Source organism: Schizosaccharomyces cryophilus, assembly GCF_000004155.1.
Source record: "Schizosaccharomyces cryophilus OY26 unplaced genomic scaffold supercont4.3, whole genome shotgun sequence".
Lineage (NCBI taxonomy): Eukaryota > Fungi > Ascomycota > Schizosaccharomycetes > Schizosaccharomycetales > Schizosaccharomycetaceae > Schizosaccharomyces > Schizosaccharomyces cryophilus.
In genome coordinates this window covers 222,656-247,274 of record NW_013185626.1, presented here as the reverse complement: position 1 = coordinate 247,274, position 24,619 = coordinate 222,656, and the positions used below count along the sequence as shown (strand labels likewise).

Below are 24,619 nucleotides of genomic sequence, written 5' to 3'. Positions count from 1 at the left end.
ATTCACCACAAACATACACCAAAAAATAACCCAATTATAGAAAAGTATTTTCCTGATTAAGTGGATTCGAAAAGCAAGAATGGATCCATCCTTGATTAAAGTTGTCAATCAACTTCAAGAAGCCTTTTCCACAGTTGGTGTTCAAAACCTGATTGATTTACCACAGATTACGGTATGAAAGTTTGTTTGCTTTAGTGCTGCTTTGTTTGTTTTCCATAGTAATAACCAATTCTTTTAGGTACTTGGCTCACAGTCAAGCGGAAAATCTTCTGTGTTGGAAAACATCGTCGGAAGAGACTTTCTTCCTCGTGGCACAGGAATTGTAACTAGACGACCATTGGTTTTACAATTAATAAATAGACCAAACCCGGAGAATTCCAAGAATGAGAACACTAATAGCTCATCGAAAGAGGGGACCGACGAAAACAACAATACCGAATGGGGTGAATTCCTCCATCTTCCCGGTCAAAAGATGTATGACTTTGAAAGAATCAGGAGCGAAATAGTTAGAGAAACTGAAGAAAAGACAGGAAAGAATGTAGGAATTTCTTCTGTTCCAATTTATTTACGCATTTACTCTCCTCACGTCTTGACATTGACTTTAGTGGATCTTCCAGGACTTACAAAAGTTCCTGTTGGTGACCAACCTCGTGACATTGAAAAGCAAATTCGTGAAATGGTTTTGAAATACATTTCCAAGAATAACGCCATTATTCTTGCCGTAAATGCCGCTAATACCGACCTTGCAAATTCAGACGGTTTGAAACTTGCGAGGGAGGTTGATCCAGAGGGTTTGCGTACCATCGGCGTACTGACAAAGGTTGATTTAATGGACAAAGGTACTGATGTCGTTGATATTCTTGCTGGTCGCATTATTCCTTTGCGTTTAGGCTATGTGCCAGTCATTAACCGTGGTCAAAAAGATATCGAGGGTAAAAAATCCATTCGTTTGGCTCTGGAAGCGGAAAAGGAGTTTTTTGAAAGTCATCCTTCTTACAGTTCAAAGGCTCAGTATTGCGGTACTCCTTTCCTTGCTCGGAAATTGAATATGGTAAGTTGGACTGTTCTCTTTGATTACTAACAAAAAAAGATTCTGATGCATCATATTCGTAATACTCTCCCTGAAATCAAGGTTCGTATCAATGCTGCTTTAGCAAAATACCAGGCTGAATTACAGTCACTTGGTGATTCTTTGGTTGGTGACAGTTCCAGCATCGTTTTAAATCTTATAACAGATTTTTGTAATGAATTTCGTACGGTTCTTGATGGTAACAGTGAGGACTTGTCTATTACCGAATTATCTGGCGGTGCACGTATAGCTTTTGTCTTTCACGAGATCTTCTCAAATGGCATACAAGCAGTGGATCCTTTTGATGAAGTCAAAGATACAGATATTCGTACAATTCTTTACAACTCGGCTGGTCCTTCTCCTAGTTTGTTTATGGGGACGCAAGCATTTGAGCTTATCGTGAAACAACAAATTAAGCGCCTGGAAGATCCCTCACAAAAGTGCGTTTCACTTATCTTTGATGAATTAGTTCGAATTCTGAACCAGCTATTGCAAAAGCCTATATTCAAGCGCTTCCCTCAGTTGAAGGACGAATTTTTCAAAGTTGCTATGGGCTTCTTTAAGAAATGCATGAAGCCAACTTCCGTTTTAGTAAGTGACTTGGTCGCTATGGAAGGTTCTTACATAAATACTGTTCACCCTGACTTTTTATCTGGACATCAAGCAATGGCTATTGTACAAAGCCAAAGCAATAAACCGATTCCAATTGATCCTAAGACAGGAAAACCCTTAACAAACAATCCTGCTCAGACTGTGGAGACACCAACAAGCAGTTCAAATAGTTTCTTTGGAAGCTTTTTTGGCTCAAAGAACAAGAAGAGACTCGCAGCAATGGAGCCTCCACCACCCGTTCTTCGTGCTTCCACCACTCTTTCTGACCGTGAAAAGACTGATACTGAAGTTATAAGTAAGTTTTTATTGGAAATGGAAAATTAAACTAACTGTTAGAATTACTGATTACTTCTTATTTTAACATCGTGAAGAGGACTTTAGCTGATATGGTTCCCAAGTCCGTTTCTCTGAAGATGATTCGTAACTCAAAGGAGCATATCCAGCGCGAACTACTTGAACAGATTTACAAAAATAACAGCTACGAGAAACTTTTGGAAGAAAGTGAAGTTACCGTTCAGCGACGCAAAGAATGCGAACAGATGGTTGAATCTTTATTGCAAGCTAGTGAAATTGTTTCTAGTACTTAATGATAACCCGATACCATTTATGTGCTAATTGAGTGTTATACTTTTTTAAGTTGTAACGCTTTTCTATGAGACCTGATGAACATGATTTATGATGCTCGCTATGCTTTCATTAGTTACCAAAGATGTTAATAGAAACACATCGTCGTAATTTTTATACGAAAATCTATATAGATATAATGCTAATTCAAGACTGCGATATACACCTATTATATCTCCCTCCAATAGAGATGGATGATTGTAAAAAGGATAGAGCGCGGCACAACTATAGATATAGTAATATGTTTAGAAAAAAAAAAAAAAAAAAAAAACAAACAACAAAAGACAAAAGGAGTTATTTACATCTAAGAAAGTATTGGTTTTCTGCGGAACGAGCGAGCATTTTGCAGAGAACCACTCCAATCCGTTATTACTACATAAGGTAATTCTTTAACGATTGCTAAATTTCAAACTAACCACCAAGAAAGTGGCGGTACGAAACAATTTCAGTAGTATATCTGCAAAGTCCGTATCACTCGATAATGAGCAGTGCAGATATCCGGGACGTTTTTGAGCTTCCCCCACCAGGAGCAGGGACTAAACAGAAACCGAAAAGCCATGGCGAAAGACGTCCAGAAGGAGTCTCTCGTGAACTTTTTTCGTTGCTTGGTGAAAATTCTGCACCATTAGCTATTTATCAAAAAAAATTTAAAGAAAAGCCGAAGAGTAACCAGAAAGCAAAGAATTGGTATGTAGAAACTGGATGTGTTATTCACGTTAAGCACTTCAAATGTGATCAGTGAGTGTTCCTGTACAAATGAAACGTCTGTAGTTTCTATATTGTTTTTTTTTTTTTCTACAAGAAATAGGGGAAAATATACTAATACTACATAGGGTCTGGCATCCGTTCAAAAACCCAACTAGAGAAGATGACCTTACATTATACCATTGGGTTTTAAAGTCAGAAGCAGAATCGGAAGCTCGTATGTGTTTTGTTGAAATAGCTCCTAAGTGCTATATAAGCTTAGCAGTTAAAGAATTATGAGCTATTATGCTAACGACTTAATTCAGCTTATAAATTTGAAAAGTTTAATACAACCCTTTTTATTCAGGACTATACGGAAGAGGAATATCGTGAATTATTGGAGGGTACGATAATTTAAGAGTGTACAATAAGTCATATTAACTCTTAACAGATGAAGACTGGTCAAAGGAAGAAACGGATTATTTATTTAAGCTGTGTAGAGAGTTTGATCTTCGATTTTTTGTGATAGCTGATCGTTATCAATGGCCAGCTAAAAATCGTACATTAGAAGATCTTAAAGATCGGTTTTACACTGTATCTCGGAAGATTCTGACAGCTCGAAATCCCATCAACAGCATGACAGCCGCTCAGAGTTCTTTGCTTAATAGCATGGAGTATAATAAGGAGCAAGAAGTAATTCGGAAAAATTATCTCGTTGGTTTGGCTTCGAGAACACCTGAAGAGGTGGCTGAGGAAGAGGCTTTGTTCATAGAACTCAAGAGAATTGAGTCTTTGCAATCCAAGCTGTTGAGTGATCGAGAGGAAGTGCTAAAATTACTTGATGAACAAAAGACAACTGAGGATCTTCAATCGTTCCACACCAGCGCAGGAGTAAGTGGGTTAATTCAAGACATGGTAAACGCTCGCCGGGTCACTAAAGCAGAAGATGTTACATCCACTTATTCGGCTCCATCTTCTGGTGTAAGTAGTTCTGTCAGCACGCCTGCCCGTCCACTTACGTTGAATGCTCCCAAAGTCAGATATGGTCCATCTCCAAACGATGCAAAATCAGGTATTTCATGGCATGAGAAGTTACACAGTGGCTGCTTCGTTCGTTCGCAGAAGATTCCTGCTGTCAAAGCTTCATTAGTTCAGAAAGTTTATGCTACGATGAATGAATTAGGCGTGTCATCACGCTTAATTATGCCGACTGCAAAAGTTTCTGAAAAATACGTGGAATTACAAAATAATATAGTCATTCTTCTTGAACTGAAAAGACAGCTTGATCGCTTTTCTCAGGAATCCGACATTCAAGGCCGATTGAATGATCCCAAAAAAAGATCTGCCTCACCAGATGCTATCCAAGATGGTCCAACCAAAAAACTTAATACGGGATTAGGTAATACTTCTTGAAGGGATGTGTACATTAATGACGTTTTGTAATAATGATAATCAGTACGACTTAGGAAAATTGAGCTTATAAGTATATTTATTGTTTCCTATATATCCGAAAAATAAAAGGCAGCTTGTTTTTATTCTTACTTTGGTTAGTGTGAAAGTATTTATTCTGTAGACTCAATTTCGTTGTCAAGTTGAGAAGGAAGATGGACAGCAAACAAAAGATAACTAGTATGGCTTTTTAAATTTGAATCAACACGTGCAACATTGCTCCACTCGTAATCCTCATCACCTTCACGAATACGTTTGTTGACCTTTTCTGTCATAGCAGGGCTTTTGGATGGTGTTTCACTAGGAGTAGAAGGTTGTGAATCAGTAGGCTCAACACCATTCTCAGCAGATTCGGCAAGCTGTTTTTCTAAACGTTGCCTTTCTTTTCTGCGCTCAAATCCTTCCGTTCGATGACGCTTTACTTCCTTCAATCTGTTGATTGCATCGTTGATATGTATTACTCTAGTTTTCCTGGCAGCCCATTGTTTGTAAGAGACCTCTAGCATCTCGATGTCACACCAACCAGAGTCTTGCAAAGCAGATGCAGAACGCTGAATTTGCTCCATACAAGGAGAAAAGCAACAAATGCGCGAACTACTATTACGACTAACGTGTTTAATTAAGTGAGGAATTGCCTCCCAAGGAGCTGGAAGATCCAAAAAGATAGCATCCACTTCTAGTGGTGATTCCTTAATTTCAAAACCATCCTTACAAACGTCCCTGTGCATAAGATGAGTGTTTCCGTTTATTCCTTCTAGCATGTTGTGGTCGCGGAACTCTTGTAGAGCCGTCTGGTATCTGGAAGCATGGTATTCATAACTATAAAGCTTTCCAGATGGGCCAACGGTCCTTGATAATGCGTGGGACATGCTTGCACTTCCAGTTCCGGCCTCAATAACCCTTGTCCCATGGACAATGCGAAGCTTTTGGAAAATAATAGATATATCAGGTGTATAAACAATCTGGGTACGATGAGGTAGGGCTAATGTCCAAAGTTCAGGAGTGGGCTGAAGAAGGTAAATGAATCCTTGTTTAGCAGTGGAGCTAATTTGTTGCCCATACCGTTTGCCAATCATTTCTGAATGGGGGAAAGCACCATATTGATTGTGGAAAGTTTGGTCAGCTTCAATTTTCAGAGGAATCAGTTTATTCCTTCCAATCCAAGCCACCACAAGATCACCGTCCTCTACAAATTCTTTATACTTAGAGAAGACCATAATGATAGTCAAGTAATGCTGTAAACAGAAAAGGAGTGTTTGAATAGGAGAACCTAGTTACCTTTTCAAGCTGATAGCCCAATAACAAAACAAAAAATGATATTTGCCAAAAAAAATGAAGGTTTATAACCTAGCACCAAATCCAACACTTGAAATCTTGATATATTGCAATATATACGAAAGCCACAAGCTACTCACTTTTTAAGGCGTTATCAAGACAAATTATATACAAATAGAAAAGAAAACAAAAGAGTTATACCTTCTCGTTTGGCCTTAAAAAAGGCCTAAATTCTAACAAGCTCTGGCCTATAGAAAAAAGTTGGTAAAAATTTCCTCAAGAGTAAAGTAGCATGCTACTTACTGTGAATTTACATTGGTGTAAACAAACAGAAAATTAAGAACATGAGCATAAAATAGAATAAATTAAAAAAGACTTACACCCAAGACGATGAATGATATAGTTTTTCAAGGATCAATTGGAACGTAGTAAAAAGATACTAATTCAGACAACCGATTTTTTATTAAATCTCATAAAACATTCAGTTTTTCATCATTACGACTAATTGCAAACTCTTGGATCAGAAGGCTTTTTTATAACAAACTTTAAAGCTAGAAGTAAAATAAATTCATAGTGGTATCGAACGAGTTGAAACAGCCCCAGGAAATATGATTGCTCTTTATACAGAAAGAAAAGGAAATATCATACAGTTTCTAGTATGATATATAGGTGTTTGTATATTAGTGCACTGCAACGAACTCATGATTGGAACAGAAGCACCTTGTTCGATTTCATAAAAGCCGCTTACCGAGGTTTTGAGCGAAAAGGACCAGCCAACAGTCCTGCTGTGGGGAGGATCTGGTTCCAGTAAGAACCGACATTCTGTTAGAACAAAGCGAATATTGAACTTGGATTGTTGCGGCCTGCATCCTTCATCAGAAAGTTCAATTAGTAATATTTATAGAAAGAAGAGAATCTGCAAGGTTTTTATTGCCAGAAAGGTTTTCAAACACAAAGAACACACGTAAATCCGCTATCCATAGAACAATTCGCGACTTAGCAAGGTTTCAAGTATTAGATAGATTGACGCGAAAATGAATGAAGACGAGACTCTATCTGTTGGAATTGCTGACTTACCTAATCAAAGACACAAAATTGTGTCGCGTAATGGTGCTGCTTTGACGCTCATGCTTTGTGGTGAATCAGGGCTCGGTAAAACGACGTTCTGTAATACATTGTTTTCCACTACGATTAAGCCTCATATGGACATTGAGACGCGCCGCTCGAAGCATATGGAGAAGAGTGTGGAAATTGAAATTACCAAAGCAGAATTGGAGGAAAAGAATTTCCACTTGCGACTTACTGTAGTTGATACCCCTGGATTTGGAGATTTTATTAATAACACCGGTTGCTGGGAATCTGTCGTAGAGTTTATAGAGGATCAGCATGAATCATATATGCGACAGGATCAACAACCAGACAGAACAAAGATTATTGACATGCGTATTCATGCATGCTTGTATTTCCTACGTCCGGTGAAAAATGGTTTACGCCCTATGGATTTGGAGGCTATGAAGCGTCTCTGCAAGCGTGTCAACTTGATTCCTGTAATCGCCAAGTCCGATATGTACACCCGACATGATTTGGCCATGTATAAGACTCGCATAGCACAAGTGCTTGACTATCATCAGGTCAACATATACAAGCCAAGTATGGATGAGGGAGACCCAGTTTTCCAACGCCAAATTCAAGGTATCATCAACGCAATGCCTTTCGCAATTGTTGGTAGCGAAGATGATATACAAACCGCTGATGGCCGTACTGTGAAAGGTCGCAAGTATCCTTGGGGCACCGTCGAGGTTGAGAATGAAGAACACTGTGATTTCAAACAATTACGAAATCTCCTGGTTCGAAGCTGTATGTTAGATCTTATTCAGAGAACTGAAGACATTATTTATGAGCAATATCGACAGGAACAGATGCAGGTTCGCCAATACGGTGAACCGAAATTGAGGACTATTGACAATTCGAAGTTTAAAGAGGAGGAAGAAAACCTAAGAAGAAGATTTACCGAACAGGTTCGAAAAGAAGAGGCTCGCTTCCGACAATGGGAACAAAGATTAATTGCTGAACGTGACTCTTTGAACAAAGATCTTGAAGCTCAGCATGTCCAAATTAAACAACTCGAGCTTGAAATTGATCGACTAAAGTTAAACAGCTCTTCTCGTAAGCGCTAATTTTCATGATCCCAAACATTTTTGCATACGTACCATGACTTTTCTGTGCCTTTTCAATCTTTCAACCGACGACTAAGATGATCGTTTTGACCGCGTTTTTCCTTCTTTTTTATTTGTTATCCCATGGTTAATCTAAAATTTTTTATTTTCTTAATTCCTACTCTCTTTTCGTTTCATTATTCCTAGTCTCGGATTTTGTAAAGACATGAAAGTGGCGGTCTAGGGTCCATGCTATCTGTTTCTCTTCTATGGTTCAATCATACATTTATGTTTTGAATTCTATGCTAATCTTGATTTTCACTGAACCCAACGTTCTTTTTTAGTCATTCTGTCTTTCCTTTTCAAGTCATGTAACCCGATATCTTGTCAGAAATGTTCCAAAGGACTTATTGATCTTTTTTGCAATAGAATTGTACGTCAACATCTTTACCATTGAGTACAGAGTTGGGAAAAAAGGTTTAGCGTATGTCCAGTAACGGTCGTGTCAAAAACCAATTTATATAAACACAATATTAGTTCCTTGTTTTACGTATAAATTTTATGATAACTAAAGATTTGATAATTGAACCCCCCCAAATGTTGACGATATTATAGTAAGTAAAAAAAAAGTGCTAAATTGTCATTAGTTATTTAAAGACGTCTAAGTAAGCACCCTTAGTCTATAAAAGAAACCAAGCAGTTATTCACATATTTTAATCTAAATACGAAGCTTTTAGTGCACCTTTCACCCTCGTAAAGAAGTAAAAAGAAAAAAAACTTTTTGTTATGTCAAAAATATTTCTGAACGGCTGTCAATATTGAATTGCATTTTTTGATCTTTCTACAATCATAAGGTTTCGCTTGTAATGGACTTTATACTGTTTAAATGAACCGATTAAAATGAGCAAGGCATATAATCGTGCCACACTTCGTTCGTGAACTCTGCCTTCTTCCAACACTCAAGTGAATTTTACGAAGAATAATTACAAATATAATTGCTTATCCAGGTTTGAATCTAGAAGGACGATATAAATATATAAATAGGGAGATTTCTGGGAATTTAGTAGTTTTTATTGCACTCATACTTTTAACTGTGTAAACATGGATTATGGCCTCTCGGCAGGACTCGAGTAATGACCAAAAAGAACCCGAATTCCCTCAATCGGTGCTGTCATTGCGGTCAAAATTTGAATCTCTTAGCTCAAACGATGTTACAAGCAATGGTACAAATACCCCGTTAAAAAAGCATTTGAATTCTCAGGAACAGAATGCAAATAATACTGAAAAACCAGTTTCTAAATATCAAGGAACCCAAATACCTCCCTCTTTTCCTTCAGTTGGAAATACGTCCACCCAGGGAGAAAAGTCGAGTGGGTCAAATTCGTTGCCAGAATCCGTGAAAAGCGAAGACGTAAACAATGAAGTGAAAAATAAACCTAGCGTTGAAATTTTACGAAAAGCATTTTCTCAAAATCAAGAGTCATCTTCTGATACGGACGCTTTTATGCCATCATCACCTACTGCGTCCAATTCTTTCATTTCTGTTTCTCCTTTGCCTAATAAACCTTCGCGATCTGTCAGTTCACGAGATTACACTGACTTAACGAATCGTCCTAGACCTGATTATGTAACAAAACCAAAGGGGGGTACAAGAGGATTCTCATCACCAGCAAAACCAAATTTGGATTCAAGTCCAAGCTATACTGAGGAAAAACCTACTGATGAGAAAGATGAAGTGGAAGAAGACTTAATATCTGAATCAGATCCTGAATCCTCCTCGACACTATCGTCTGAGCAGGAAGATGAAGGTATCCCAGCCAAGAGTTCCCTTCAGTTTTCTAAACAACACGATAATCCGTTTAAACATGATTCTGAAACTTTGGATTCCACTTCAAGTTCCATACCCCGCCCTCCGCGTTTACAGAGTCAGCATGTTGATGTTCAACCCCCGGTTCTTTCACCCAGACCACCTAAGTCTGTCGCTGCAGAAGCTGTGCATCAGTCGCGTATTGAAATGGCTAAACAGGTTCCAAGTCGCACTCCTCAACGACCGCCAAAACCTCCTGCTCGAAAATCTTCTCATACTATTTATACATCTACTTCAAACGAATTTTCGGGTAGCTTGCCAAGCAGGCGAATTTCTTCGGTATCTTCACCCATGTCAAATATTAGTCTGTCTGCGTCGGAGCCGATGTTATCTTCTGAAAAACCAAAATTACCTCCCCGACCTAGCCAAATGGCACCAGATATATCATTGAATAATATGACGAATGAAAGCGATTCCGTATCGCCTCCTCCTTTCCTTGTATCTCCTCAACCTGGAAGATCGTTATCTTCAGGCATAAGGCCAACTTCTTCCTCTGCTATGAGCGACGCCCAGGACATCTCGATATCTTCTGGTTCCCCTTCTACCTCTCAGACAGATACAATTCTGAAAGGTACTTTACCAGATGTATCATGTGTCCGTAGGAATCAACCGACTTTTATGAACGGCGCTGATTCTATCAATTTAGATTTTGAAGCACGTGCCTTTGTTGTAAGTGGTGAGCGCCTTGTTTTAGCTGGTAATGGTGCATTACGGGTTTATGATTCCATTACGGGTTTATGCAATTGGCATATGCCTTTGGGAGATGTTAAAGTAACCGCAATGTCTTTTAAACCCTCTGGTAATAAAGTAGCCGATGATGGAAGATTCGTTTGGATTGGTACTCGCGATGGTGCTCTTTGGGAGATTGATGTTGTAAATCACCATATAGTAAACAAAAGAACCACTCTTCATACATCAATCTCTCATATATTGACATGTAAAAATGAAGTTTGGACGCTTGATGAAGCTGGTCGACTTCTTGTTTGGCAAGAAGATAGGATTATGGGATTAAGTGTACAGTCTGATCCGAAAAGTGTCCGTATTGTTCCCCATGCTTCGCATGCCATGGTATTAGACGATAATTTATTATGGGCCGTAGTCGGCAAGTCTATTTATGTATATGACCCTGCTAATACTGAACGTCCATCTATCCTTCAAAAACCGATGACTCCCCCAGGACTTATTGGTGATATATCTTGCGGAACAGCTATGGCTAGCTTTCCCGACCTTGTCTTTTACGGCCATGTTGATGGTAAAATTTCAATATATTCAAAAACGCAATATCGATTTATGGAACTTGTGACGAGTAGCTCCTTTTATCGTATAAGTTCTTTGGTTGGTGTTGGCAGCACTATATGGGCAGCTTACACTACTGGAATGATTTATGTTTTTGATGCTTCTGTCAGCCCTTGGAGATTACTAAAAACATGGCATGCTCACAAAGTTAGTCAAAGTGGTGCAAATACTATCTTAGGTATAGATGTAAACAGTATTTGGAAAGCTAAACGTTTACAAGTGGTTAGCCTTTGTTCTCCAATTGTAAAGTTTTGGGATGGATTAATGATGGGCGATTGGTTATCTACAGAAATGAGAAAGCTCTTCCCGAAGTATAGCTCCTTTGAAGATATTACTGCGTTAGTCTGTTCCTGGAATGCTGGTGCTTCCAAACCGTCTGAATTCAGAAGTCAGGACGCTGGTCCTGATTTCATAAAGGCTTTACTTGAAGAAAATGGATATCCAGACATAGTGATATTCGGCTTTCAAGAATTGGTTGACCTTGAAAATAAAAAACTAACTGCCAAAAGTTTGCTTTCATCTAGCACTAAAAACAGTTCTTCAAATAGTGACAACATTTCCAGGCAGTATCGTTTATGGCGTGAAAAACTAGAATCTGAAATGACACGGTGTGATCGAAAATATGGCTATCAAGTTTTGGTCTGTGAAAATTTAGTTGGTCTTTTCTCTTGCATTTTTGTTAAAAGTGCTTTGCAAAGCAAGGTTCGAATGCTACAAACCACTACTGTCAAAACTGGATTGGGTGGATTACATGGAAACAAAGGTGCTATCGTCGTTCGTTTTCTTATAGATGATACTTCATTCTGCATAGTGAACTGCCATTTAGCTGCTGGTCAGACGAGTAAGGCAGCAAGGAATAATGATTTGGCAACAATATTAGACTCCGCAGCCTTGACCCCAGAAAGCAATGAAATGGATCGGTTGAACTTTTTTGAAGCAGGTGGTGATGGTTCTCAAATATTGGATCATGAGGTTTGTATTTTGCATGGCGACCTTAATTATAGAATCAATCTTTTAAGGCCCAAAGTCAATGATTTGTTGAAAAAGAATGACATAAAAACGCTTTTACAAAGTGATCAATTGACGCAAGAAAGGAAACGCAATGCAGGTTTCCGGTTACGAACATTCAGTGAACCTGAAATAACTTTTGCTCCTACATACAAATATGATGTCAATAGTGATCGGTACGATTCAAGTGAAAAGAAGAGGGTTCCAGCTTGGTGCGATCGTATCTGCTTTCGAGGTGATATGGACTACATACACGCCGACAATTACAGACGACATGAGGTCCGTGCTTCTGATCATCGTCCTGTGTCAGCATTGATACATGCAAAAGTTAAGCTTGTGAATGCTCAAGAACAAGCTTCGACTTGGGACGTCGTCAAAAAGAAATGGTTGGATTATGCTGATTCCGTCAAACGGGAAGCTAAGTAAGTATTTTTTGTTTTAGTATGATGATTATGCTAACTACTGTCAGATTGCACTACTTAATGGTATACGCCTCTATAGTTCGTGAAAAGGCTGAGCGTATTCTAGTAGAATCAAATTGGAATGTACAAGAAGCTATACAAAACATTTTCAATAATGTTTGAACTTTCGTTACTATATAAGCTCTTTATAAATGTATTTACTAATATATAATATGAATAAATTATGCAATTCTTTCATTGAATACGTTTCATCGTTCGGAAAAAATGTCACTAACTTGAACTTCTACGTTTATCAGTTTCTTCTAGCCATCGAGAAAACAATAGTTGAGCAATAGGTCCTCTTTTCTTTTTCTTGGCATTAAGCTTGCTGTCTGACATAATACTGTTCATTAAACGAGAAGAGGTATCTTCATCTAATGAATTGAATGTGGAACTTAATAATTTTAAAGAGGACTTTTGATCAGCGGACAAATTAGGATCTGAAATAATTGAAGAAACTATTGAGTCAAAGCACGAAGTTGCTAGACTTTTTGGACGAGAAGGTTTAGAAAAATGAGATGGAGTATAAGAGTTTTCTTTGGATGAGTATTTTATGGACTTCTTCAAAGTAGCTTCAGCATTAGTTGAATTTACGGACGAAGGATAAAAACCTGAATTGGAAAAAGAAGACTGGGGCTTTTGTGGTTTTGCCGTTTCGGTGGAGATATTCCTTTTTGTTTCATTCGGAGAAGTAATGCGAACAGTATCTTCAAAATTCCAATCATCATCAAAGGTCGTATTTTTCGATCTTGATGTAGAGCTTGGCTTTTTTAACGTATCAGTGGTATTTGAATCGAAATCATCTTCAGAATTTTGTTGTTCATTAGAGAAAATTTTGCTTTCCAATAGTAAGGGAATTAGGAGTTCAATCTTACCCGAGCGTTTAATAAAGGGGTGCTCTAGCAGAGAAGACGAGGAACGACGAGAAGCAGGATGGAGCTTTAAACAACGAGATACAAAATCTCGAAATTCCAAACCATAATCAGAAGACAGCTTTGGCGGTTCTGATTGTGGAATTTCAAATATGACACGCATAGGATGCATTGTTGCTCTAGGAGGCGCTGCCTCTGCCATCTCTATAGCCGTGATTCCTAAGGACCAAATATCTGCAGCTGTTCCGTAGCTGGTTTGTTGTATAACTTCTGGAGCCATCCAAAAAGGGGTTCCTACAAAGGTATATCGTCTGGAAGCGGCGTTCGAAAGTTGAGCAGCAACGCCAAAATCTGCAAGTTTGACTTCACCCGTGGAAGAAGACAAAAGTATATTTGCCGCTTTTATGTCTCTGTGTATTTTGTTTTGGTTGTGCAGATAGGTCAAACCTTTCAGGGTTTCTCGTAATATTATAGATATCATTCCTTCTTCAAGACCTTGCTTTTTTAGAAGCCCAGAAACAGAACCTCCATCCATATGTTCCATTAGTATCCAAAGGACATGTCCTTGGACGAAGCACCCGTAATACCGTATAACATTAGGATGACTGCAATTAGAAAGCATTAAAACCTCTTGTTCAATTTCAGCTATATCATCCACAGACGCTTCCAAATCAATCTATGTTCAGTTAGAATTATGACGATCGTAATTAACATAAAACCAAATGGTGAAGGGTGAGTAAAGACGGCTTAGCATTCAAGTTCAACTTATATATTCAAAAAAAACCAACGAGAACTTCATTCTTCGTATAGTAGCTTGCTCGCAATGGTCGGTTATGTGGATTCTTAAATTTCAACTTACCTGTTTGACAGCCAAAATAGTACCAGAGGACTTTTCAATTGCCCTCCAGACAATGCCGAAAGATCCTGATCCAATTTTCTCTTTCAAAATATACGATTCAGCTGAAAGTGGAAACATGGCATCCTTTTACAGAGTAAAGCTAGAACAAGGCGAATGAGTCAACTAAATTTACGTAAATATCTTTTATACTAAATAACTTTCAAACAAAAAGGATCATTCCTATAAGAAACAAGGCTGGCTTCTATATGAGAAAGTAAATATATATTTGAGACCTATACCCACTATACTACACCATGCTGAAAGCACCTTGTGACTAAGGAAACTACAGCTTTTCATTAGCAAAAAGTTGCTAGATTAAACTTATAGTACTGCCAAGGAAGAAGCTTGTTCTTTCTTTTCTTTTGTTAATCCTTTTCATGTCCTCAGCCGATTCAGCCAAGGAAACCATAGATATCTTACACGAAATAGGAACTTTGCTAGGCGTGGGGTTAGACAAAACAGCTCTTTCTCTTTGCGTAAGTCTATGCGAAAATAATATACATCCTGAAGCAATTGCTCAAATCATTCGTGAAATTGTGTTAGCTCATCAAGACGAGCCTGAAAGCGATACTACGTAGGTGTTGAGACTGCATTCTTGATTTGTTGGAAGTTTTAAAAAAACGAAGCTTTATCCTTGTTCTTCTGAGTTTTACGAAGCGTCGTATAGTCATTTCTTGGAATATGTCATTCCTTACAGATTGTTTGCCTTCAAATGCTCACGGTCAAGTTATTCCTGCTAAGGAACAGACATATAATGTAGTTATCATGATGCATGGATTAGGAGATTCTGAACAAAGCTTTGCACAAGCTGCAAGGAATATCCCATTACCGAACACATCCTATATATCTTTACGAGGTGTATATCGGCTTCCTCTTGACTTTGGTACACCGGAAGGAAACTGGATGTGGGGAGAAGATGTTCATTTTGACATGAAGGGGGATCTAGAATCCGAAGCAGATTTTTCCAAATGCCTTTCAGTTCTTAGAGAACTAATTAGGCGCATTGTTGACAGGGGAATACTCTCAACGCGCATTTTCTTCTTTTCCTTTGGACAGGGTGGTATGGCAGCTTTATATTGCGTGTCGCAACTAGCCTCGACATACCAGTTCGGTGGTGTTTTTTCTTTTGGAGGAAAACTGCCTTTAGCTATGACACTGCCCTCGTCTCCCTTTCCCATTTCTGTGTATTTATTTGAGAAGCGTAAAAATAGTAGCCTTGATGACTATGAAGAAAGCCGGTTGAAGAGAACTTTCCGATCAGTACAAAGGATATGTTGGAACAGAGATGAAAAAACAGACATGCCCTCTTCCCCCAGAGAATGGTATGTTTTTATAGAAACAATCAGCAAGAAACTATATGTTCATAACAGACTATACGAAGATGCAATTCAACTATCGTAATAGAATATGAAAATGAAAACTTATATTTGGAAATTTACTCACAATTAAATAATTATAGCTATTCAACAGTTTTATATCTAGCATATTGTAACTCAAAGCTCATTAATAAATATGGAAAGCTATAGCAATCAACTTCAGGAAGTCAGAAACTAAAAGCTACGGCAACGATGGTGCATACTCCGAAGCTTCTTCAGAATGCTTGCTCAGCTTTTCTGATTCATCACGAGATGAAAGAAGTAATAAATCGGTTTGTCGATCATTAAAGTTTCTTGACGATGAATCTGTTTTTGCACTCATCCAATCACCCCATTCCGTCGAAGGTATGGAGTTAATTTCATCCGTTATATCTGAGCTTTTTTTTGTGGTATTATATTGAATCAATTGTACAGGATCTGGTTTTGAAGGTAATGACTCAATATTCGCAGGAACAGAACCATGATTCTGAAGATCTAGCTTTTTCACGCCTGGTGTGCTTATCGCTGAAAGTCCTTCTTTTGTATTGTTAATTTGCCTTGCTTGTGAGTGTTTTGTATTGTCATCGGAGGTGGGAGACGAACTATCGGAAAGAGGGAGAACCTCTTCCTCACTTTCTTTAGATGAAGATAATAGATTAACTTGACGGTTCATGGGCTTGATTTTATTATTTGAAAGCGTGCCGTTTTTGTTTAAAGAGGGCTTATACATATCTGCACCTTGTCTAACGGAAGATTGATTCATATTTGGCGACAATAACACAGTATTTCCAGGAGACTTTGAAGCAGGGGAAGTAGCAGGACTAGTGAGCTGAATTCGTTCTTTAGACTTTTGTTTTTTGTAGGCTGTTGACCAGCAAAATACAGCCCCAGTTTTTCGATGAACATTTGTTCTTTCTTGGTTCCAAAAGGACATGTGCTCTCGTAGTAATTTACTAACGGCACCATGCCTTAGCTCAGGCAAGCCATGCTCAGGAGCATCCAACCGGAGTAACTTTTGAAAAACAGAATCAGAGGTAGGGGTTATCCCAACGTAGCTCTTAGAAGCCATTGATATTCTTTTTGGTGGCTTTTGAGGCCCATAGAGTTTGTCTAATTGCCTATTGAATTCATCAAAATTAAAAGGATCTAACTGAACTGCATTGTCTTTCCAACTATAAATCTCAGAAGCTGCAACTTCTGAAATAATATCTTCTGTAGGTGAAGTTGTTGAAAACGGAGTAATTTCAGACCAAACTTTGTCTGTTTGACTGTGGTTACCTGCCGCAAAAGAAGCTATCAGATCATCCATAGACAGTCCATAACCAGATTTAAATATCGAAATAAAAGAACTTGCAAAACCAACACAAGTCGTAAACCGTTGCGATGCGTAAAGATTGAAACTTAGCTTTCGACCTTCATGAACGGTCGAACAAAGGAGCAAAAATATCAAAAACTTATGAATATTCACTTAATGTTAATTACTTATTAGATTAAATTATGCGTTTAAAGAAATAGAAGAAGAAGCAGTAGTTGGGAAAGGAAGGATCACTACTAGAGTTCAAGCAGTAAGAACCGACGTAAGTATCTAAGTTATCTACGCGAATTTTATTGTAAGAGAAACTAGTACTTTTAGAATGCTTATCACGATAAACGAAGTAATAAAGCAAACGAAAGATGAATATCTAATATCGTACTTATAATGCAGATATATCAGTCTTTCGTCTCCTACTTACACCCTATGTTGAATTGTCTTAATGAACCAAGACGTCTGAGGACCTAAACCGCATTCTGGAAAAGAGTTAACTGCAAGCTGTCTTTGTCGAAATTGGAATGATTCAGCATTAATTACCTTATTTATTTGACAAGTATACACCAAGTACTTTATCTGCGCACTCTTTTGCACAAAAAAAAAGAAAACCAATGTTCGTCCTTGCCCTTCGCTTAAGGAAAGTATAATATAACTTAAAAGTACCATAACAACACCTTGGAAATTAGGTACTTCCGCAGGCTATCAACGTATACCCAACAAAATCGAAATTGGAAGCGTTTATATAGTTCAGTAGGGATGTCTATTCCTAAGCAACTTCCCTGCATGGTTCGTGCTCTTTATGCGTGGCCTGGGGAACGCGAAGGTTTGTTCAACTAGCAGCATACGTGAAATCTTTTCTGGATCCTTATCTGCAAGTAAAATGGCAGCACTAACTTAAGATAGGAGATTTATCTTTTGAAGGTGGAAATTTGATAGAATGTCAAAGCCTTGGTGATGGAAAGTGGTGGATCGGAAGGCACATCAATACAAACACGCAAGGAATCTTTCCTAGCAATTTTGTACAAGTCCTCAATATATCCACATCAAGACCCAATAGCTCTTATTCGAAAAGAAGCAGCGTAAGCTCTCGTTTATCTTTAGACGAACCCGATTCTCCTCTTACTTCATCTGGACCTGAATTATCGGCAAAGAATTTGAAAGCGACGAGTCCAAATATTATTCAGAAGCTAAAGGATAGTAGCTTAAGTCCGAAGAAAGAAGATCACGGCTCTTTCTTAAAGTCATTCTCTCGCCCGTCGTCTGTCTTTTCAAGAAGAAGCCGAGCTAGCTCGATACACAGCCGCGGATCAGAATCTATTCAGTCGAAGCGTTCCGCAAATACACAGGATGTTTCTCGAACAAGTCCTTCTCCTATTCGGAGTGCCATGGAGAATGTAATTGAGTCACTTAACGCAATGGGAGGTAAAAGCACGAACCGTTCTGGTACGCCTTCATCAAATCGAATGGACACAAATACTGATCTAGAATTGAATGGAAGGTCCAAAGAATCACCATTACCACCCGTTCATGGAAAGTCAAAGCCTTCCCAACCTGTAGCTTCCTCTATTCCCGATCAGAAAAAAGCAGACCGTTTGACTCCTGACACATCGTCTTTCAGCAATCGTGCTCCTCTTCATCGTAGATTTCAGAGTACTCCAGCACCCATTTTGAGACCAATTTCAACACTGCTCCCTCTTACTCAAACTGAGAGTAGTGCTTCTCAACTAACCAACCCTCACTTGGAAATAAAGCGGCCTTCTACCGCTCAATCATTCCGTAAAAAAAGTTCAGGATTTTTAAAGAAAACGTTTCAAAAAATCCTAAACCGAGGGTCATCGACGAAACGAATTCCATCTAGCTCTTTTCAATCTCAACCCAGCTCAGCTACCTTGTCGCCTTCTGCTCACCAGAAAACTGTTCGTCCAGCCTCTCCTCAAACAATGGCCGCTGTTCACGAAGACTTACATCGAACAATAACTTACACTCAATTTGACCTTAATAAAAAACGGGAGAAAACTTTTAATGATCTTTCTATGCCTGTTTACAAGCCATTGGAAGAACTTGAAAATACCTTTGGAAACGTATTGGCTGACGGGGAGCCCGTAAAATTCTCGGCGGGCATGGATGTACATAAAATGAACTTCGGTGCAATTGATAAGAAGACTCGTTCTTTCATTTCCCAAAGGATACACCTGGATCCCAAAGAGTTCGCAAAAGATTATCTAGTGCATGGGATTGAGTCTCCCTTACATCAATTGAGAGCTGTTTATATCTACGTCTCGGAAAATGTCTCCTATACAAATCACCCTCCAAATGGAAAATCACATCGTTCGGCTCATGACGTCTTGCTGTCTGGTAAAGGAACTCCGTTTGAAGTTTCGTTACTAGTAAAAGAAATGCTGCAAGGTTTAGGAATGTGGTGTGAAATCATTGAGGGATATCTTAAATCGTCAGATGACATTTACTATACTAGAGATATAAAAGTGAACCATGCTTGGAATGTTATTACATTCAATGATGAAGTTCGCCTAATGGATGCTAGTTTTGCAAGCCCCACGCACCCACAGCAGGTCTTAAAATCTTCAGTCGCCAATAACTTCTATTTCCTAATGAAGCCCAATGAATGCCTATATACGCATATTCCAGAGAATCCAGATCAGCAGTTTATTATGCCCGATTTACCAATGCCGATTGTTATGGCTTTGCCGTGGGTTTCGTCTGTATATTTTGACTTGGGTCTGCGTCTTCGTGGTTATGAAACTAGCATCCTTCATCTTTCTGATTACCAATTTTTGCAGATTGATATGGAGGCACCAAAGGAAATTGAGTGTGTCGCTGAAGTAGATAATTACAGTACACCCCCTTCTACGCCAGATTTTTCTAAATCACACAAACATGTTTTGGTTCAAAGTTTTTGGGAAAAAAAGAATCTGAGAGTGGTTAGGATTAAAGCTATGATGCCTTTGAATAGTAAGTTTGCTGTGCTACGTATATATGCCGGTCGCACTGGAGTAGCTAGTCCAGCAAAGTCAATACCTCATCCGATGGCTGTATCCATTCCTTTTGCTCATCATGGAAAAAACAAATCATTCGAGTTTCTTAGTCGATATCCTATACCCCAGTGCCCGAATGTTGATTTATATATCTCTTCTCCCCAATGCGGTATACTGCGAGCTGGGGTCAAATACGACTTCTATGTAACCGCTTTTTCTTCTAACGAAACTGAAGCCCTCTCAACTAGGCTCGCAATCCAAACGCCGACCGGTAACATTTTACGATTGCATGAAGAATTTTCAAACGGTCGCATCACGCGTTCCATACTATCATCAGTCATTAACGAAACTGGAGAATACCGGGCTTTAATTTTAGCTGAAAAGATAGGAAGATGGGTGGTTTATGCCACGTGGAAAGGCGTTTAACCATCGTTTTGATGATCATACTAATTCTTCCTTTTTATTCATTATCTTCACTCTTTACTTTTGAATTAATGTATTTATCTAATTTAGTATATGCTTGCGTTTTTTGATACCAACGACCTATTGAATTTTTAATGTTTCTGATAGTATCCTCATTTTTGTGTTTTTGGATCTTTTTATTTCTTTAAATAAGATATATATTTCATTCAGAGGATTATTTAATTTTCATAAATATGCTGCCAAAATTCGTAAATCTAAATTGAAAGGTTTACTTTAAAAAGAAAGTTTCCAAACTTTGACGGCTGCATCACTTCCAGTACTCACAATCTCATCTTCTGATATCCAATGAACTTGTGTAGCACCTAAGGAATGAGCATTTTTTACAGCGACGTATTTCATAGGACGCTCGACAGAGTAAACATGAACATTCGTATCAAGAGAAGCAGTTGCCAAGTGAGTTGAGTTAGAATTCCAAGACATACCCAGAATTCGACCAGTATGAAAAGCCCAGCGAGAAGTGATGATTTGTCGAGTTTCAGCATCGTAAAGGACGACTTTTCCAGAAGCATCACCGCAAGCAAGGTATTTCCCATCAAACGAGTAAGCCATTGAAGTGATCGGAGATGTATGATTTTTTAGTTGTGCTATCTCGCAAAGTTCGTCTTTTTCAAGAGAATGAACATACACACAGGAATCCTAATGAATTAGATATTTTATAACAATATAAACACTTACCTCTCCACCAACTGCGAATTCTTGTTTCGAAGGGTGAGCTGCCATACAGCTTGGTTGATAGATTGTTTTAGCTGTAGAAACACATTTTAAATCACGAAGTACTTGTATATCTGAGACAGTGGACAACACAACACAATCGCCAACAGCACACACACCCACTGGCTGATAACCGGTGGCATATACGCTTTCTGGAATAAAGGAATTCGATTTGGTGTCCAAAGCTCGCAATGTATCGTCCATTCCTACAGAAATGACATTATCTCCAAGTTTAGTCATATCCATGACTTGATTACTGTGAGAGGGCCCTTGTAAAGAAGAATCAGTTTGAGATTCAACGTCCCAGACTAAAGCTACTCCATCATAAGAAGCGGTATATAAAGCCTTCTTATCTGAAGAAAGGAAAGACGATGTGATAGAACGCTGATGTCCGTAAACTAATCGTTCAGGTTCTTCTTTGTCAATATTAAGATAAACCAATACGCCTTTCACATCAACTGATATAATCAAATTTTCAGAAGGCCAAACGTTCCCGACTTGTTGTTCATTCGTACAAGGCCATTCACGAATTAAGGAGCCATCGTCAGCATTCCAAACTTTAACAGTTCGGTCAGCAGATGAGGTTACGAACTTCTTGGAATCTGGCGACCAGGAGAGAGAGAAAATAGAACCTTTGTGAGCATTGACTTCCATCACTTGTTCACCGGTTTTTCCATCAAATAAAAATACTTTTCCATCTGCACCAACAGAAGCGAACTTTTCATCGTTAGGGGCATAACGTACATCATAAACGAATTTATTGTGGCAGCGAATGCTGCTATTGAATCGATAAGGTACACCATGGAAAAAATTGATGGAATTATCATCAGAGGCCGTAGCAGCGCGAAGCGGGCGTTGCTTGCGCATAGCGACGCTGTTGACAGTTCCAGAATGACCAAAAATCTACAATGGTTAGTTATATAAAATGAGACATTCCATTTAAAGAAGAAAAAGACTCACCTCACCGACTGAGTTTCCAGAATCTGCTGTAAAAGCATGGCCGTATCTGATATACTGAATTAGCTTTAATTACTCTTGAATTTAAAGCTGGTATTCATACCGTTCTTTTCCTTCTCCAACGGCAATAATTCTTTGATTGTCTCCGTCTAGATATAAATTAGTATTTAAATAAATTTTTTAATTCATCCTTACCCCAATCCAAATCGTTAATTCTACCACTTATAGCTGTAACATTGTTTTTTAGGATTTTGTCTTCACCGACACAATCCCAAATGCGTACATTTCCGTGTACATCTAAAGAAAGACTGGTTAATCATCCACGAATATATAATATTATATGAAAGAAGCAGAAATGCTCCTCGACTATTCATACCACCAGACGCTACGTAAAATCCGGAAGGGCTGAATTTAGCAACACTAGTAGGAGCAGTATGTTCATTATATTGATAGCATTCTTCAGGATTGGAAATACTTCTAAGTATGATAGCTTTATTTGTCTACATTCAATTAGTTTGACGGTTCTTTACATCTAGATGCCAACATACAGCATAAGCAATTCGTTCGCCTTTACGATCCGTTGACAATTTACATGGTTGTGAAAGCTTTGTAGAAGGAGCAGGAGCCCACACACTTTTCAATTCGAAAGGCATTGTCGAAGATTTAAACGAAAGGTACGCAGAGGAATGATTGGAGTTAGCAGTAATGGAGAGGTTAGAAATCGAAAGTCAAGCCATTGAATACGATACACCCAACAAAATAAGCGAAATAAGATTTTATAATAAAAGACGTTATTAGAAATAAACAGAACATAAAAGCAATTGATTACCTGTATTTACCAGAATTAAATCGATACTATTAACTAATGGATAATTTTGACTTAATTAGGCATATACTTTTATGAAACGTATCTGAAAGACTATATTATTTCCTAAATTAAAACATTGTATGGTAAAGGGGACAACTGGCTATTTGAGGTCAAATGAATTTAAAGACGTTTTATGCAACAAGCATTTTCAAAAAGAGTGGGGAATTGGATAGTGGGTAACTCATCATTTTTTCTCAGAGACCTTTTTCTTTTCGATAGCCATTTTTCGGTTCAATTCTTTCAGCTTTCTATAATGATCATTAGGTCGAACAACATTGACAGACCTGGTAGCTAGGGCCCGTTTTTCCATATCAATTTTAAGCTGATCATATCTTCCCAAAATGGAGTCTTTAATACCCTTATACATGTCACGAACTGCCTTGAAAGGATTTCGTAAAAGATTTTTGCCTGATATGGCAGAGTCTAAAGAAGGCGGAAGAGGAGCGAATCCAAGTTTCTGACGAACGGCAGGTCTTTTCAAAATGAAACCTTGAACGATGTTAAAGATACTGCTAGGAATCCAGTACAGAAAAATAGCCTATAAGTTTCGTTAGTGATTCTGATACAGTCGTTGGACGCGATACATACAGAAGGAAGTTTTATGGTGAAAAGAGGACTCAGAAGACAACAAAGAAAGAAAAAGGTACTCCAATTGGGAGAATTGCCGATGGTAGATGCGGTGTTTGATCGGTTTAATTGCATTCCCGTAAACATGAATGCTGCGTTTATCATAGGCAAAATGTAGTAAGGATCTGCTGCTGACAAGTCCTGAAACCAAGCACAACCGCCTTCCTTGAAACCTTCGGCAGGCACTCGAGCCATTTGACGGATTGCATAGAAAAAGCTAAAGAAGACAACACTCTGGGTGAGAGGAAGCATGAAGATGGACAACGGATTGATCTGATGCTTAATGTACAAAGCTCTTAGAGCCATACTGTGCTGGGTAAGGCGCATCTGGTCATTTTCTAACTTGGCTGATTTGATGGCATCGAGTTCTTTCTTCATTTCAGGCTGAAGTACTGAAAGCTTCGAGCTTGTTCGAAAAGACTTCAACATAAGTGGTAAAAGGGCAAACCGAACACCAATGGTTGTAGCAATAATAGACACCCACCAGGGAGCTCCGGCATACACATTGATTGTGTAAGCTGCATTTTGAAGAAAAGCATACGGCCACCAAGAATTACTAATACCAACTGCGTTGGCGGTATTAGTTGTAGCTGCTACCGCTGTGTCTGCAACAGATGTTGAAACACCTCGAATTGGTTGTAAGTAACTTAGAGGCAATTGCTTTCGAACAGGTAATGTCTTCAGCTTCTGAAGAGCATTTTTATTAGAAACCTGAATCCTTTTGGCGTTAGCTAACTTACATACTCAAACATCCTTATGTTTTTTACCGTACCCTTGATGATGCTTGAGAAATCGCAGACCAAAAAGGAACATCCTTAATAATTATGATTCTATTGAGTTTCCTACGATAACAAGAAAAAAAAGAAAGAATACGTTGCCTAGGTATGCATCTAATTTTCGACGGTAGTGACAAGCGGTTTGCTCTGTCGAGAATTCCAGTACAAGGAAACTTATGCGCCTTGTCATGAGGGTTCCGATAAGACTTCGACTCTTCATTTAGTTACTAAAGAATACGAAAAAAGGGAAAAATAAATTCTGCTCTTTT

General features: G+C 38.5%; 12 protein-coding genes across 12 annotated transcripts; 7 read left to right on the top strand and 5 right to left on the bottom strand.

Moving 5' to 3' along the window:
• The first annotated feature begins 6 nt into the window (after nt 1-6).
• SPOG_00111 (dynamin family protein Vps1) lies at nt 7-2,495 on the top strand. Its single transcript, XM_013167618.1, has 4 exons — nt 7-172; nt 239-1,051; nt 1,091-1,976; nt 2,018-2,495. Exons 1-4 carry the CDS (start codon nt 80-82, stop codon nt 2,266-2,268), a joined length of 2,043 nt encoding a protein of 680 aa, XP_013023072.1. The 5' UTR covers nt 7-79; the 3' UTR covers nt 2,269-2,495.
• Nucleotides 2,496-2,724: 229 nt separating this feature from the next.
• Nucleotides 2,725-5,950, top strand: SPOG_00110 (Swr1 complex subunit Swc4). The gene is made up of 4 exons (XM_013167617.1): nt 2,725-2,992; nt 3,139-3,227; nt 3,316-3,393; nt 3,441-5,950. Exons 1-4 carry the CDS (start codon nt 2,787-2,789, stop codon nt 4,400-4,402), a joined length of 1,335 nt encoding a protein of 444 aa, XP_013023071.1. The 5' UTR covers nt 2,725-2,786; the 3' UTR covers nt 4,403-5,950.
• SPOG_00109 (tRNA methyltransferase complex catalytic subunit Cpd1) lies at nt 4,461-6,005 on the bottom strand. The gene has a single exon (XM_013167616.1). It carries the CDS (start codon nt 5,653-5,655, stop codon nt 4,552-4,554), a length of 1,104 nt encoding a protein of 367 aa, XP_013023070.1. The 5' UTR covers nt 5,656-6,005; the 3' UTR covers nt 4,461-4,551.
• A 506-nt stretch (nt 6,006-6,511) lies between these two features.
• On the top strand, nt 6,512-8,474 carry SPOG_00108 (septin Spn4). Its single transcript, XM_013167615.1, has one exon. It carries the CDS (start codon nt 6,748-6,750, stop codon nt 7,888-7,890), a length of 1,143 nt encoding a protein of 380 aa, XP_013023069.1. The 5' UTR covers nt 6,512-6,747; the 3' UTR covers nt 7,891-8,474.
• Nucleotides 8,475-8,799: 325 nt separating this feature from the next.
• Nucleotides 8,800-13,962, top strand: SPOG_00107 (inositol polyphosphate phosphatase). Its single transcript, XM_013167614.1, has 2 exons — nt 8,800-12,462; nt 12,510-13,962. The coding sequence occupies exons 1-2, from the start codon at nt 8,978-8,980 to the stop codon at nt 12,622-12,624; spliced, it is 3,600 nt and encodes a 1,199-aa protein (XP_013023068.1). The 5' UTR covers nt 8,800-8,977; the 3' UTR covers nt 12,625-13,962.
• Nucleotides 12,643-14,885, bottom strand: SPOG_00106 (STE/STE20/YSK protein kinase Sid1). The gene is made up of 2 exons (XM_013167613.1): nt 14,233-14,885; nt 12,643-14,049 (listed from the first exon to the last, which is right to left on the bottom strand). The coding sequence occupies exons 1-2, from the start codon at nt 14,347-14,349 to the stop codon at nt 12,733-12,735; spliced, it is 1,434 nt and encodes a 477-aa protein (XP_013023067.1). The 5' UTR covers nt 14,350-14,885; the 3' UTR covers nt 12,643-12,732.
• SPOG_00105 (uncharacterized protein) lies at nt 14,649-14,849 on the top strand (the record flags this gene model as incomplete). Its single annotated transcript, XM_013167612.1, has 1 exon — nt 14,649-14,849. The coding sequence occupies one exon, from the start codon at nt 14,649-14,651 to the stop codon at nt 14,847-14,849; it is 201 nt and encodes a 66-aa protein (XP_013023066.1).
• Nucleotides 14,886-14,952: 67 nt separating the features above from the next.
• SPOG_00104 (phospholipase) lies at nt 14,953-15,761 on the top strand (the record flags this gene model as incomplete). The annotated part of the gene is made up of 1 exon (XM_013167611.1): nt 14,953-15,761. The coding sequence occupies one exon, from the start codon at nt 14,953-14,955 to the stop codon at nt 15,670-15,672; it is 720 nt and encodes a 239-aa protein (XP_013023065.1). The 3' UTR covers nt 15,673-15,761.
• On the bottom strand, nt 15,699-17,156 carry SPOG_00103 (uncharacterized protein). Its single transcript, XM_013167610.1, has one exon. The coding sequence runs from the start codon at nt 16,933-16,935 to the stop codon at nt 15,829-15,831; it is 1,107 nt and encodes a 368-aa protein (XP_013023064.1). The 5' UTR covers nt 16,936-17,156; the 3' UTR covers nt 15,699-15,828.
• A 419-nt stretch (nt 17,157-17,575) lies between these two features.
• On the top strand, nt 17,576-21,097 carry SPOG_00102 (cytokinesis protein Cyk3). The gene is made up of 2 exons (XM_013167609.1): nt 17,576-17,758; nt 17,839-21,097. The coding sequence occupies exons 1-2, from the start codon at nt 17,692-17,694 to the stop codon at nt 20,352-20,354; spliced, it is 2,583 nt and encodes an 860-aa protein (XP_013023063.1). The 5' UTR covers nt 17,576-17,691; the 3' UTR covers nt 20,355-21,097.
• Nucleotides 20,448-22,790, bottom strand: SPOG_00101 (actin cortical patch component Aip1). The gene is made up of 7 exons (XM_013167608.1): nt 22,628-22,790; nt 22,456-22,579; nt 22,275-22,376; nt 22,183-22,228; nt 22,083-22,128; nt 21,087-22,025; nt 20,448-21,047 (listed from the first exon to the last, which is right to left on the bottom strand). The coding sequence occupies exons 1-7, from the start codon at nt 22,730-22,732 to the stop codon at nt 20,625-20,627; spliced, it is 1,785 nt and encodes a 594-aa protein (XP_013023062.1). The 5' UTR covers nt 22,733-22,790; the 3' UTR covers nt 20,448-20,624.
• Nucleotides 22,791-22,917: 127 nt separating this feature from the next.
• SPOG_00100 (inner membrane translocase Oxa101) lies at nt 22,918-24,530 on the bottom strand. Its single transcript, XM_013167607.1, has 3 exons — nt 24,347-24,530; nt 23,536-24,292; nt 22,918-23,485 (listed from the first exon to the last, which is right to left on the bottom strand). Exons 1-3 carry the CDS (start codon nt 24,385-24,387, stop codon nt 23,132-23,134), a joined length of 1,152 nt encoding a protein of 383 aa, XP_013023061.1. The 5' UTR covers nt 24,388-24,530; the 3' UTR covers nt 22,918-23,131.
• Between the last annotated feature and the right edge of the window lie 89 nt (nt 24,531-24,619).